The sequence below is a fragment of the Oncorhynchus kisutch genome, linkage group LG18 (assembly GCF_002021735.2).
Source record: "Oncorhynchus kisutch isolate 150728-3 linkage group LG18, Okis_V2, whole genome shotgun sequence".
Lineage (NCBI taxonomy): Eukaryota > Metazoa > Chordata > Actinopteri > Salmoniformes > Salmonidae > Oncorhynchus > Oncorhynchus kisutch.
The window spans coordinates 28,144,741-28,159,571 of record NC_034191.2 but is presented as its reverse complement, the minus strand read 5'-3'; the positions used below and the strand labels follow the sequence as shown (position 1 = coordinate 28,159,571).

General features: G+C 41.6%; 1 protein-coding gene across 2 annotated transcripts in view; it reads left to right on the top strand.

The window, feature by feature from the left end:
- Window positions 1–5,739, top strand: part of pitpnm3 (PITPNM family member 3) — a 137,237-nt gene extending 131,498 nt beyond the window's left edge. For both annotated transcript variants that reach the window (XM_031796225.1, XM_031796224.1), the window contains 2 exons: window positions 57–447; window positions 3,081–5,739. In XM_031796225.1, coding sequence (XP_031652085.1) covers window positions 57–380 — 324 coding nt within the window. In that variant the 3' untranslated portion in view covers window positions 381–447; window positions 3,081–5,739. The remainder of the gene's footprint in view (window positions 1–56; window positions 448–3,080) is intronic.
- The last annotated feature ends 9,092 nt before the right edge of the window (window positions 5,740–14,831 follow it).

Below are 14,831 nucleotides of genomic sequence, written 5' to 3'. Positions count from 1 at the left end.
CCAATCTCACTAACTCTCGTTCTCTCTCTCTCTCTCTGTCTCTCTCTTTCCCATAGTTCCTAAGTGATGGCTATGCAGTGCACCTCTCCTCACTGCAGTTTGGCCACCGGACCAGACCCAAGAAGACCTCCTCGGTCCGCATGGTCCTGAGGAAAGGCTCCTTCGGCCTCTCTGCCAAACCTGACTTCCTGTGTAAACGCACCCACCTGAGGAGAACCATGTCTGTCCAGCACCCTGACCCTCCCTGCACCCCCAACCCTAAGCCTGAGCGGGCCCAGAGCCAACCAGAGTCTGATCAGGATCCCGGGGGAGGAGGAGGGGGCGGCGGCCATGGTGTCTGGGGGCGGGCCTCCATACACCGTGGAGACGCCACACCCTGACAGACAGAGAGAGATGGAGGGAAGATGGACAAGGAGGAGGACAAGGGTCTCATTGTCCAGGGCCAAGGTGAGAACTCACACTTAAAGGGTTTAAATTGCCCTATATTATACTCCTACAACTATATGATCATACTGTCTCTCTATAATAGCAAAAAACTAAAAAATATCCCCCCAGAACGTGTTTCTGAGTTGTTGTACTTGAGGCTGTGAAAATATATTGTCTAATTAACTTTACTGCAGCATAGTAGCAATTATGTCATGTGAATAAATGATTAATTCTGAATAAATTAGACATTCACCTTTGGTTCTTCAGCATTGTGTCCTAAGCCTTTGAGAACACAAGGCTTTGTAACGCTTTCACTCCAACACAGATTGATTTGCTTTGCTCATATTGTACTCTGGTGCAGTCAATAAATGTTCACCTTGATTTTGTTATGTTTTGTGGCGCGAGGGTCATCACAGCTGAAGTAGGTGCTGCAGGCATTATGATTTATACAGCTAAACAGAATAATAACAGCTTTACTGTCTGAGAGGAGGAGAGAGGGGCAGAGAGGGAGAGGAAGAGAAGAGAGAGGGAGAGAGAGACTGAGAAATTGAAACATGGAGAGAGAGGCTGCAGTCAGAAAGATGGAGAAAGATGAAAGAGAGAGAGGGATGGAGAAAGAAAGCGAAAAGGAAGAAATCGAATGGGGAGACCAGACAGAGAGAGCAGAGATCAGTCTGTATTCTCTCTCATAAATATTCATGAAGGAACCTGCGGTAGCTGTGCTATTATTAGGAACAGCTCCTTTATTTTCAACGCCCAATGCCTCCTATTTTCCCATTTTACAGGGCCGCATAGAGGGCCTGATGAGCTACAACTGGAGTGTCCAATCAAGCACGAAATCCACTCATTTCTAGATTTGGGAATAGTGTTTCTGCATTTACGGAGATTGGAGTGTGGGTGCTGTCACTTCAGTGGGCCTGTAGGAACTAATCTAGTTGGCTTTTGTTGGTAATGATAATACACAGGTGTATAGGATAATTCACTGTTCACTTACAGCTGAAGTCGGAAGTTTTAATACTTAGGTTGGAGTCATTAAAACTCATTTTTCAAACACTCCACAAACTATAGTTTTGGTAAGTCGGTGAGGACATCTACTTTGTGCATGACACAAGTAATTTTACCAACAATTGTTTACAAACAGATTATTTAACTTATATTTCACTGTATCACAATTCCAGTGGATCAGAAGATTACATACACTAAGTTGACTGTGCCTTTAAACAGCTTGGAAAATTCCAGAAAGGTATGTCATGGCTTTAGAAACTTCTGATAGGCTAATCGACATCATTTGAGACATTTGGAGGTGTACTTGTGGATGTATTTCAAGGCCTACCTTCAAACTCAGTGCCTCTTCGCTTGACATCATGGGAAAATCAAAAGAAATCAGCCAAGACCACAGAAATAAAATTGTAGACCTCCACAAGTCTGGTTCATCCTTGGGAGCAATTTCCAAATGCCTGAAGGTACCTCGTTCATATATACAAATGACTGTACGCAAGTATAAACACTATGGGACCACGCAGCCGTCATACCGCTCAGGAAGGAGACGCCTTCTGTCTCCTAGAGATGAACGTACTTTGGTGCGAAAAGTGCAAATCAATCCCAGAACAACAGCAAAGGACCTTGTGAAGATGCTGGATGAAACAGGTACAAAAGTATCTGTATCCACAGTAAAATGAGTCCTATATCGACATAACCTGAAAGGCAGCTCAGCAAGAAACCACTGCTCCAAAACTGCCATAAAAAAGACAGACTACGGTTTGCAACTGCACATGGGGACAAAGATCGTTGAAGAAATGTCCTCTGGTCTGATGAAACAAAAATATAACTGTTTGGCCAAAATGACCATTGTCATGTTTGGAAGAAAAAGGGGGATGCTTGCAAGCCGAAGAACACCATCCCAACCGTGAAGCACGGGGGTGGCAACATCATGTTGCTTTGCTGCACGAGGGACTGGTGCACTTCACAAAATAGATGGCTTCATGAGGGAGGAAAATTATGTGGATATATTGAAGCAACATCTCAAGACATCAGTCAGGAAGTTAAAGCTTGGTCGCAAATGGGTCTTCCAAATGGACAATGACCCCAAGCATACTTCCAAAGTTGTGGCAAAATGACTTAAGGACAACATAGTCAAGTTAGTGGAGTGGCCATCACAACGCCCTGACCTCAATCCCATAGAAAATTTGTGGGCAGAACTGAAAAAGCGTGTGGAGGCAAGGAGGCCTACAAACCTGACTCAGTTACACCAGCTCTGTCAGGAGGAATAGGCCAAAATTCACCCAAATTATTATGGGAAACTTGTGGAAGGCTACCTGAAACATTTGACCCAAGTTAAACAATTTAAAGGCAATGCTACCAAATACTAATTGAGTGTATGTAAACTTCTGATCCATTGGGAATGTGTTGAAAGAAAAAAATTATGAAATAAATCACTATTATTCTGACATTTCACATTCTTAAAATAAAGTGGTGATCCTAACTGACCTAAGACAGGGAATTTTTACTAGGATTTAATGTCAGGAATTGTGAAAACCTGAGTTGAAATGTATTTGGCTAAGGTGTATGTAAACTTCCGACTTCAACTGTATATGGCTTTGGTCTTTGATTGGAATAGGAACTACTAAACTAAACAAATCATTCTTTCTTTTCAGTGTTGTCACCTATATTGGATCTTCTGCTGGTATCAGTTGTGTTAACCTACTGCTTGGCTGCTTGGCCCTCTACACATCTTCAACAGCTTCTCCATTCCCAGGACTCATGTCTAATATTCCTCAAGCTTTCACCTAATGCTTGAAACAGCCATGCATTCATCCTAATGCGGCCTCTCATGCTCAAATTATGTCCCAAGTTTTTTCAGTGGCAGTGCTATTGAAACAGTATGTTGTTTTTTGTCAAGCATAGAGAGAGACACTTTGGTCATTTGTATCATGATGCAGAAACACTTGCTGCAGAACAGGAGATCAACACCCAGACGCCATCACAGTCAAATGCTAGAAGACTCCCTCTCGTCCCCCACTGGGAATAGCAACAGAGGAGATCCTGTTGAAACCTATGGAGCAATGTTCTAGCCCAAGCAATATACCATCAGGAGATGTTCCAGACAGTGTGTTCATTGACCTGTTGTGTTGACAGGTGGCAGAGCTACACTGACAGACTCCTACAATTATCCTTTATATACATAGGACAGACATCTTGTCCCTCTCTATGGTCTGTGTCCCCAGGAGTGCTGTGGGCCTCTGGCTGCTTCACACTGTGGACATTAACCTTATGTTCCTCAACCCGGCTGACCTGACCTAACCCCACTCCAGCCTCAGCCCTATAGCCATCCATCCATCTCTCCCTCTCTCATTCAGTTAGTCAGTGAGGCAGAACACGGCTTCAGACAGCAGCCTGGTAGGGGGTCCATGGCCACTGAACCGACGACAGAGTGGACAGCCGAAAGCTGCTCTGTCTTGCACTATCCAAGTACTACAATATACCGCGGTGCTTGGTGTTCTGTAGGTCTGAATCCTAAAGGATGTGTTGTATCTCAGCACACTCGCTGCAGGCTGTGACAATGCCTGTGGAATGCTGTTACTCCTGGTGTCTCAGATACAATAGCGGGATTTGCTTGCTGTTGTTGTGATCTTATATCTGACTGCAGATGTGGAACTACATGTTTTACTCCTCTGTCAGGATCCTGGGCATGTATGGATGGACTGAGTATGATGTGCTTTGTAAAGCTGTTTGAGGGAATGGTTGTACTGAATTGACCAAAATTCTTTACAGGGTTGTGATGAGATAGACTCAGACATCAGAGTAGTCATGACGTCCTCACATGAGGAATGATGAAACAACTGATTGAATATTGTTATTGTCAGAAGTCTAAAAGGTGGAACTGACACTGAGAAGTGAATATGTTCTATGAACGGTATATCTTTCAATAGATCCTAACTTTACTGCCGGGTGAAATAACATCATTCAGAATGTTCTAGCTACCATCCATTTTAGGAAGGCTACATCTTGAACTGTAAGGGTCGTCGTTGGGACTAATGAAGGGGTGTGTCTATTGATATTGAGATACCATGTCATCATATCTACTGTACTATGGTGGGTTAGGAAAAGATCTGACCACTCTGTGCAACTCACATATTTTTCTATAATGAAAACTGTGTACAGAAATATTTTAAAAGTGTGTTTTTTTAACATGGTTGTTTAACGTGACTGATAGTTACTTTTGCCTTAAATTGTATTTTGTTGTTGTGTAGAATTATGAAAATGACATTATTATCCTAATTGCTTGACCAAAGTAGGAGTTTGACATTCATGAGAAAGTGTGTTGTATCGACTTGATATTTTGTCTTGTATACATTTGAAGTATATTCTGAAAGGGAGTCATGCGTCATGCATGCACTGTGAGTGTGTGTTATTGTGTGTGTGTACGTTTCTGTATATTCAAGTATTAAGTATTTATGGTGTAAATACCTGTAGCTCCAATATGCTCCTGAGCACGACAAGTAAAGACCATGTATTCTGGAGTGTGAAGTCAAAGGTTGGTCAGTGTTGCCTGTTCTTCAAGGCAGGAGAAGTAGTGTGTTCTTCAAGGCAGGAGTAGTATTGTGTTCTTCAAGGCAGAAGTAGTATTGTGTTCTTCAAGGCAGGAGTAGTAGTGTGTTCTTCAAGGCAGGAGTAGTAGTGTGTTCTTCAAGGCAGGAGTAGTAGTGTGTTCTTCAAGGCAGGAGTAGTAGTGTGTTCTTCAAGGCAGGAGTAGTAGTGTGTTCTTCAAGGCAGGAGTAGTAGTGTGTTCTTCAAGGCAGGAGTAGTAGTGTGTTCTTCAAGGCAGGAGTAGTAGTGTGTTCTTCAAGGCAGGAGTAGTATTGTGTTCTTCAAGGCAGGAGTAGTATTGTGTTCTTCAAGGCAGAAGTAGTATTGTGTTCTTCAAGGCAGGAGTAGTATTGTGTTCTTCAAGGCAGGAGTAGTATTGTGTTCTTCAAGGCAGAAGTAGTATTGTGTTCTTCAAGGCAGGAGTAGTATTGTGTTCTTCAAGGCAGGAGTAGTATTGTGTTCTTCAAGGCAGGAGTAGTATTGTGTTCTTCAAGGCAGGAGTAGTATTGTGTTCTTCAAGGCAGGAGTAGTAGTGTGTTCTCATATGGGTCAGATTTAACACGAGTGTCGCACCAAGAATTGCACTGGCAAGGTTTTTATAACTGTTGAGAAAGAGCAAGAGCTTTTAGAGTTGCCACAGGGTTAAGCTTCAAACCCCATTGACTGGAGAAGAATCCTCCCCGTTGGCAGGAAACCAGAAGCATAGAGAGAGTGAGAGTTAGTTATTTGCTTTCCTCTTTTATTGAACCACATAGAGTAACACACCTTCGGGCCAGTACCTAAGCTTACTAAACTAATGACAGAACAGTAGCTATATTTAAAACATGTGAATGTAAGACAGTTTCTGTATCCCCATCCCTATAATAATGTCAATAACATACCAGCAACAATGTCCTGGTCTGGGTGAATACTGTTTGATAGGATGATATACACTTTGACTTGTGATTTGTATCTTGATCATGACAATGTCATCTGATCGTGACGATGTCTTAACTTAACCCATCAATATAATGTGTTGTACACTGTATGGTACTCACTGTATTTTCAACGACACTACCATTGGGTGTTGTACACTGTATGGTACTCACTGTATTTTCAACAACACTACCATTGGGTGTTGTACACTGTATGGTACTCACTGTATTTTCAACGACACTACCATTGGGTGTTGTACACTGTATGGTACTCACTGTATTTTCAACGACACTACCATTGGGTGTTGTACAGTACACTATTTACAGTCATTCTGATTTCAGCTGGCCTGTTTCCTATAAAATGTGGTGGGAAGGGCAAAACAATTGCCATTCAATATTTTACATGATTTCTGTGAATGAAGTGATATTTATTTATTTATTGTCATGCTGTTCTATCTAGAGGAAAACTGTATGGTCAGAGTTACACTGCTGCAGAAATCTAATTGAACATTTTGTACAGTTTTAATGTAGTGGAAACATTTGTTTATATGATATAGTTTCCTGTAATTGTGTTATTGGACTTCAACCATCTCTCACTATCCTGTCAGTAATAAAAAATGAGCACAGACAAACACTCAATTTGGTTCAATGCTCCTTGATTAATTGTCTACTCCAGCTCTAAGAATCAGTCCTGAGAACTTCCTCCCATCATTCTAATGACTCCATCAAGCCCATAATCACACAGCTTTGTGCAGACCTCTTCTTAATATTTATGCTAATCCACAGCTATTTGGAAAGCTTTACCAGATAGCCCACATTGTCAAACTTAACGCTGAAATTGAACCCCTCGCAGTCTTATTTTGACTTCCTGTGTCCTTATCCTTGTTGTTATGAATCTCATTTGTCTTTGGTATATTAATGGATATATTAATGGGGAGAAAAGTTAGTTCACAGGAAGTCTGTAGAAAGTATTGCCTACTTTTTGACATCATTTGTCATACTGCCAAGCCTCTCTGGCCTGATCAATATCTGGAATGAAGGCTTTCCCTATAAGACTCATGTAGTCATTGTCACTGGTAATTTCAAACAAACATTTACTTCTCCATCAAATACACTCTGAGGCAAAACAAAAGCTTTCTAGACTTGATAGTATAGGGATTATGATCACTGCAACTCTATGTATCCTCATTCACAGTTACCATGCCTACAGTATGTAGTAACTATCGTTCTTCTGAACAGTTTATTAGAGTTCCACCCTCTCTTCTTCCACATAAAGAATTCCCTTCATTGTAAAGGCTTTTTGAAGCCTGGCAGGAGTTGTTCCTTTGGGCTATGATAGGAGTCGTGACTTCCATCTCATTCAGTTTGATTAATTGCACTTGATTTCTTTGGCTGCAAAGCTATTCCCTTAAATGGTCGACAACACAGCAGAGGGCCATCATGCCATGCAATCACTTTGAAATATGGCTCACACAGCGGGAGAGAGGGGACTGGAAAGGCAAAAACATACTCGACACACACACTCGTCTCAGCCCATACAGTACCAGTAGAACCAAGAAATGTAGTAACATGTAGTAACCAAGAAAGTGTTAAACCAATCAAAATATATTTTATATTTGAGATTCTTAAAACTAGCCTCCACCTAAAAACAGAAATACCTTATTTACATTGGTATTCAGACTCGAAATTAAGCTCAGGTGCAACATGTTCCATTGATCATCCTTGAGATGTTTCTACAACTTGATTGGTGTCCACCTGTGGTAAATTCAATTGATTGGACATTATTTGGAAAGGCACACACCTGTCTATATAAGGTCCCACAGTTGACAGTGCATGTCAGAGCAAAAACCAAGCCATGAGGTCGAAGGATGGTCGATGGTCACTCTGGCAGAGCTCTAGAGTTCCTCTGTGGAGATGGGAGAACCTTCCAGAAGGACAACCATCTCTGCAGAACTCCACCAATCAGGTCTTTATGGTAGAGTGGCCAGATGGAAGCCACTGCTCAGTAAAAGGCACATGACAGTGCACTTGGAGTTTGCCAAAAGGAACTTAAAAGACTCTCAAACCATGAGAAACAAGATGCTCTGGTCTGATGAAACCAAGATTAAACTCTTTGGCCTGAATGTCAAGCATCACTTCAGGAGGAAACCTGGCACCATCCCTACGGTGAAGCATGGTTGTGGCAGCATCATGCTGTGGGGATGTTTTTCAGGGGCAGGGACTGGGAGACTAGTCAGGATCGAGAGAGATCCGTGATGAAAACCTGCTCCAGAGCGCTCAGGACCACAGACTGGGTCAAAGGTTCACCTTCTAACAGGACAACAACCCTAAACACACAGCCAAGACAATCTCCAAATGTCCTTGAGTGGCCCGGCCAGAGCACAAACTTGAACCTGATCGAACATCTCTGGAGAGGCCTGAAAACAACTGATCTGCAAAGAAGAATTGAATTGTGTGTAGATTGATGAGGGAAAAAACTATTGAATCAATTTCAGAATAATGCTGTAATCTAACAAAATTTGGAAGAAGTCAAGGCATCTGAATACCTTCTGAAGGCACTGTAACATGTTAGGTAATCCATGTACTTGATAGAAAGTGGTCTCAAGACCACTATGGAGTCCCACTGAAAGTGGTTGGTATGATTTGTAGAATGTGGCCTGAAATAGCCCCTAGCAGCGAGGCACTTCAGTGCTCATAAAGACTGAGGAAATATGCGTCTGCACGTCTTGGTTGTGAAACAGAAGTATAAAGCCGCCAAACAGGGGAGTAGAGAACTCAGAAGGCGTGCAGCAACGACACATACTGTACGTCTACTTGCACAGCAGTAACGTTCCAGCTCATACTTTTCCAGAATTATCTAGCTCCAAAAGAACTCTCTACTAAACTTCTCTATGGCAGGTAGTTACAGAGCGTGGAACCACGTGCCAGTGCTGAATCACAGGGATTGTTATTCCTGGACAGAAATCAAAAGCTTAATTTGTCCTGTGATCTTGCCGGTGACTTCTGGATGCCACAGCAGGGAGGAAATGCTTTGAACTCTGCCTAGATAAACAGCCCAGTGCATATATATATATATAAATATATATATATAAATGAGAGAGAGAGAGAGAGAGACCTTCACTATGGTGAATCACTAAAACAATACAAGAATACACTACGGAAAAAGAAGGAACAGCACGTCAGAAATCAGCTCAATGTAATTGAAGAATCCATAGACTAACCACTTCTGGTAAAATTGGAAAACACTAAACAAACAACAACACAAAGTATTATCTATCCAAAATGGAGATGTATGGGTAAACCACATGTCTAATCTTTTTGGCTCTATAACATAGAATAAAGAGCAAAAACATATACAGGATCAAATACAAATCTTACCTTGAATGGGCTACAGGTGTCACGATGTTTGTAATAATGATGGTCGGACCAAGGCGCAGCGTACTTCGAGTTCCACATATTTTAATGAAAGTGAAACTTAAGCTAATACAAAACAAAATAAAGAATAAACTAACCGTGATGACAATGTAGTGTGAACAGGCAACTCAACATAAACAATATCCCATAACCCACAGGTGGAAAAATGCTGCCTCTAATTGGGAATCATACACAAACACCAACATAGAAAAATAAACCTAGAACCCCACATAGTAATTATAACGCCACAGGTAACTTTCATAAAGCTATGAACGATCTGAGAGACAAGGCAAGAACGGCATTCTATGGCATCAAAAGGAACATAAAATTCAACATACCAATTAGGATCTGGCTAAAAATACTTGAATCAGTCATAGAGCCCATTGCCCTTTATGATTGTGAGGTCTGGGGTCCACTCACCAACCAAGATTTCACAAAATGGGACAAACACCAAATTGAGACTCTGCATTTGTTTGTTCTGATAGAAATTATGGTACTAATGTCATAGTATCCCAGACATGTTTATGAATGTATTAACATGATCTTTCGAACTGTAAAACTTATAGACTATAATTTATTGAATCTACAACAACCAGACAGACTATAATTTCTTGAATCTACAACAACCAGACAGATTATAATTTCTTGAATCTACAACAACCAGACAGACTATAATTTCTTGAATCTACAACATCCAGACAGACTATAATTTCACAAGCTACCTCTCTCAGAAAATGACCTATTGTTCCAGGTGATAGAAATGACAATAATCTGAGTTTAACCCAGACTTGAACTGTATGTTTACCACAGAATAATAGCACCATTCAGTTCTCTCTGATCTCTCCATGACAGCTCTAACCTTCCACAATGAGCTGGAAGAACTTGGTGGTGTCTCCATACTCTGTGGTTGTTGCCATGCAGTTGAAGAGTCCTGGGTGGAGGTCCCTTAGGGCCTTGGTGATGGTGACCTTGGCCTCTGCCCCATTGCCGACCAGCTCTAGGGCCTCCCGTCCAGCAGCTACGACACCGTCACAGGGGGTTTGGCGTAGATGGGACAGGACAGCACCATATCACTGAACTCCTCCACTGTCAAATTGTCTGTACCTGACAGATCTGTGAGGACAGCAGGAGGAGAGGAATATTATATTATGATAGGGATCAATAGGGCTCTCCAACTTAATTGAGTGTGTGCTAAGGCATAAACATATTTATCATGCTATGAATTCTATTGTGAATGTACACTACCGTTCAAAAGTTAGGGGTCACTTAGAAATGTCCTTGTTTTTGAAAGAAAAGCACATTTTTGTCCTTTAAAATAACATAAAATTGATCAGAAATACAGTGTAGACATTGTTAATGTTGTAAATGGCTATTGTGGCTGGAAATTTGATTTTTTTTAATGGATTTTTAATGGAATATCTACATAGGTACAGAGGCCCATTATCAGCAAACATCACTCCTGTGTTCCATTGACATGTTGTGTTAGCTAATCCAAGTGTATCATTTTAAAAGGCTAATTGATCATTAGAAAACCCTTTTGCAATTGTTATTGTTGTTGTGATTAAAGAAGCAATAAAACTGGCCTTTTTAGACTAGTTGAGTATCTGGAGCATTAGCATGTGTGGGTTTAATTACAGGCTCAAAATCTTCTGAAACTCGTCAGTCTATTCTTGTTCTGAGAAATGAAGGCTATTCCATGCGAGAAATTGCCAATAAACTGAAGATCTCGTAAAACGCTATGTACTACTCCCTTCACAGAACAACGCTAACTGTCTCTAACCAGAATAGAAAGAGGAGTGGATGGCCCCGGTGCACAACTGAGCAAGAGGACAAGTACATTAGAGTGTCTAGTTTGAGAAACAGACGCCTCACAAGTCCTCAACTGGCAGCTTCATTAAATAGTACCCTCAAAACACAAGTCTCAACGTCAGCAGTGAAGAGGCGACTCCGGGATGCTGGCCTTCTAGGCAGAGTTGCTCTTTCCAGTGTCTGTGTTCTTTTGCCCATCTTAAGCTTTTCTTATTATTGACCAGTCTGAGATATGGCTTTTCTTTGCAACTCTGCCTAGAAAGCCAGCATCCTGGAGTCACCTCTTCACTGTTGACGTTGAGACTGGTGTTTTAGAACAGTGAGTGAGTACAATTGAGTGAATACAATTGAGAAAGCACTCATGCTTAATTCCCTCATATTCTGATCCATGCTTCCTGAGAATGAGGACTCGGAGTATGATAGATGTCTGTCCATCAGTCCTCACAGTGGACAATCAGCATCACAGAGGCTTTGACGCTGGGGTCTCTCTTTTGCTGGCAGGTGAAGGTGACCTGGTGGTCGGCCTGGGACACGTCCTGTACACACAGACTGCTGACACCCTGTTCCCCTCGCCTAGGTTAACCTGAAGAAGTCACAAGCCCAAACGTATGCATATGGTTTAATAACACGTTGCTACTATGTGTTAAAGAAAATAAACAGAAAGATGACATTTCTTTTTTTTTCATGTGTTTGATTTCTTTTTCCAAGCACTTATTACTTGTTTACAGAAGAAGATTTAGAGTTGAGAATGTTCCCTTCCTTTACTGAGACTAGCCTGCAACTCTTAGACCACACATAGCATGTTAAACCTGGAGCCTAGCACATGGTTAGTTAGTTCCATTACCAGTGAGGATTAGGGTAGATTTATAGGACTATTGTTTAACCCTTATTGTACGCTTTTTTACACCTTCTAATATTTCATGGATTGAACTTGAATATGACAACTTTCAGGATGAATCAAACGACTGTTTTTGATTCATCAATATATTTTGTTCGTGAAGGCTCTCCGAGACTGTTTTTTAAAATGATTTATACATACTTTCCCAACTCAGAAATGTACCTAAATAATCTACAGGATCAGAGAGTTTTTAAATCTACGTATTCTAGTTTAACGACAAATTTCTAATTACATGTACACCATATTTAAAGGGTTGGCTTAAGATAAATGTACTGAAAACACAAATGAATGAAAACTCCATGACAAAATCTGTTGGCTAACAAGTGGGAGGATTTTCAGTGGTTGAATTAAACGTATTCAGCGTGTGCAAGGGAACCACGCCTGCAAAGCCCATTACCATAGCCATGGGAAAATCTGAATTAAACATATTCAGCGTGTGCAAGGGAACCACGCCTGCAAAGCCCATTACCATAGCCATGGGAAAATCTGAATTAAACGTATTCAGCGTGTGCAAGGGAACCACGCCTGCAAAGCCCATTACCATAGCCATGGGAAAATCTGAATTAAACGTATTCAGCGTGTGCAAGGGAACCACGCCTGCAAAGCCCATTACCATAGCCATGGGAAAATCTGAATTAAACGTATTCAGCGTGTGCAAGGGAACCACGCCTGCAAAGCCCATTACCATAGCCATGGGAAAATCTGAATTAAACATATTCAGCGTGTGCAAGGGAACCACGCCTGCAAAGCCCATTACCATAGCCATGGGAAAATCTGAATTAAACATATTCAGCGTGTGCAAGGGAACCACGCCTGCAAAGCCCATTACCATAGCCATGGGAAAATCTGAATTAAACATATTCAGCGTGTGCAAGGGAACCACGCCTGCAAAGCCCATTACCATAGCCATGGGAAAATCTGAATTAAACATATTCAGCGTGTGCAAGGGAACCACGCCTGCAAAGCCCATTACCATAGCCATGGGAAAATCTGAATTAAACATATTCAGCGTGTGCAAGGGAACCACGCCTGCAAAGCCCATTACCATAGCCATGGGAAAATCTGAATTAAACATATTCAGCGTGTGCAAGGGAACCACGCCTGCAAAGCCCATTACCATAGCCATGGGAAAATCTGAATTAAACATATTCAGCGTGTGCAAGGGAACCACGCCTGCAAAGCCCATTACCATAGCCATGGGAAAATCTGAATTAAACACATATATTCATAAAAATAATCATATTTGAAAAAAAAAACATCTCACAAAAGTAGTGCACAGGGCCTTTACTAATCCTGTATTAGTGGACCGATGTAGCATGTGCAAAAAATAATAATTCTGCACCCCACTGTGAGAAGATCACAGCACCACCCCCAAAAATCTTTCCATGGCTTTTCATTTGTTATGGTGCCATTATAAAAACACCAGACATGATTACTGTACATGGGTGTTTTTAATGTACTGTACTTACAGTAGCTTTTTATTTCTGTTTGTAATTCATATCATCTGAATATGACATGCTGTGTGAAAGACAATATCATTTATGGAAAATACTATAATTTGGTTGGGTGACTCGTGTTGGCTTTCCTCCAAGGCTTTTATTCTTCTGTTCTATTTTGTTTGTGTTTCCTGTTTAACTCTGTATACTGCATTCACACCTCAGACATGAAACATACCCATCTATAACAGGGCAAATTCATTTTACACCAAGCACTGGTACTCACTGTGCTGGAAAAACATTGTCTTAGAGCTGAAAGGGGATAGTTTCCTTGGTGGAGAGGTAGATATCAGCAGTGTATTTTGGAAGGAAGGAGGGTTGTTTTTAATTTACCTGCTGCTAGTTGACACAAACAGCCCAGGAAGAGAAGCGGGGGAAGGGCTCTTATCAGACGGTTTATTTTCATCCTGACGCGCTGAGACCTAGAGGAGGAAGCCAGGGGACAATAGTATTTCATAGCTGACAGAAATAGCTTCCCTCTGCAGTGCCTGTGGTCAAGTGGTAACACTGCTAGCTCTTAGCACATCAGCTGTATAATGACCATGGAGACCTGAGGGTTTGATTCCCAAGCTGCATCCAATCTTCCCACTGTGTCTCCTCTTCACATATCTCTGCTCCTGTGTTTCTAAGCTGTCCAAACAAGAGAGAGAGAGGCGAGGAGAGCAGGGATATGAAGTGCCATCATCAGTCCAGGAGATTGTGAACAACACGATAACAGATGGGCATCATAGGGGAAACAACAAGATGTCAAGTGACACAGCACATTATGTTTGATTTGGCCTGATGGATTTAGTCAGGCTTGGTCCAGAGACTGACACAGTACACTCTCCCCATAGGAGAATCCTTTGAAGAACCCCTTTTGGTTGCAGGTAGAACCATTTTGACTTCCACGTAGAAGGGTTCTACATGGTACCCAAAATGGTTCAACCTGGAACCAAAAAGGGTTCTCCTATCGGGGACAGCTGAAGAACCCTTTTGGAACCTTTTGATAACTGTTGAGATTTTAGACAGCTTTCAGGTATTTACAGCCCTGTTGCCCCCTCCAGTGCTGAGATAGTGGGAGTGCAGTTAGATACTACATCTCCCTGTCACTGTCATCAGTTCTCTCTACCTGATAGGTGTCTGTATAGTTTGTGGGTGTGTCTACTGGTTTTGGTTTGTAATTCTCCTCCATAAAAGAACTTCAGACAACAGTCACGTTTCCGTAAAGTGTTTATGAGAATATAAGGATATATTCCATTCATAAAATATATTTTTCCCATTTGCATTACCGTCTGCTGTCGCAGT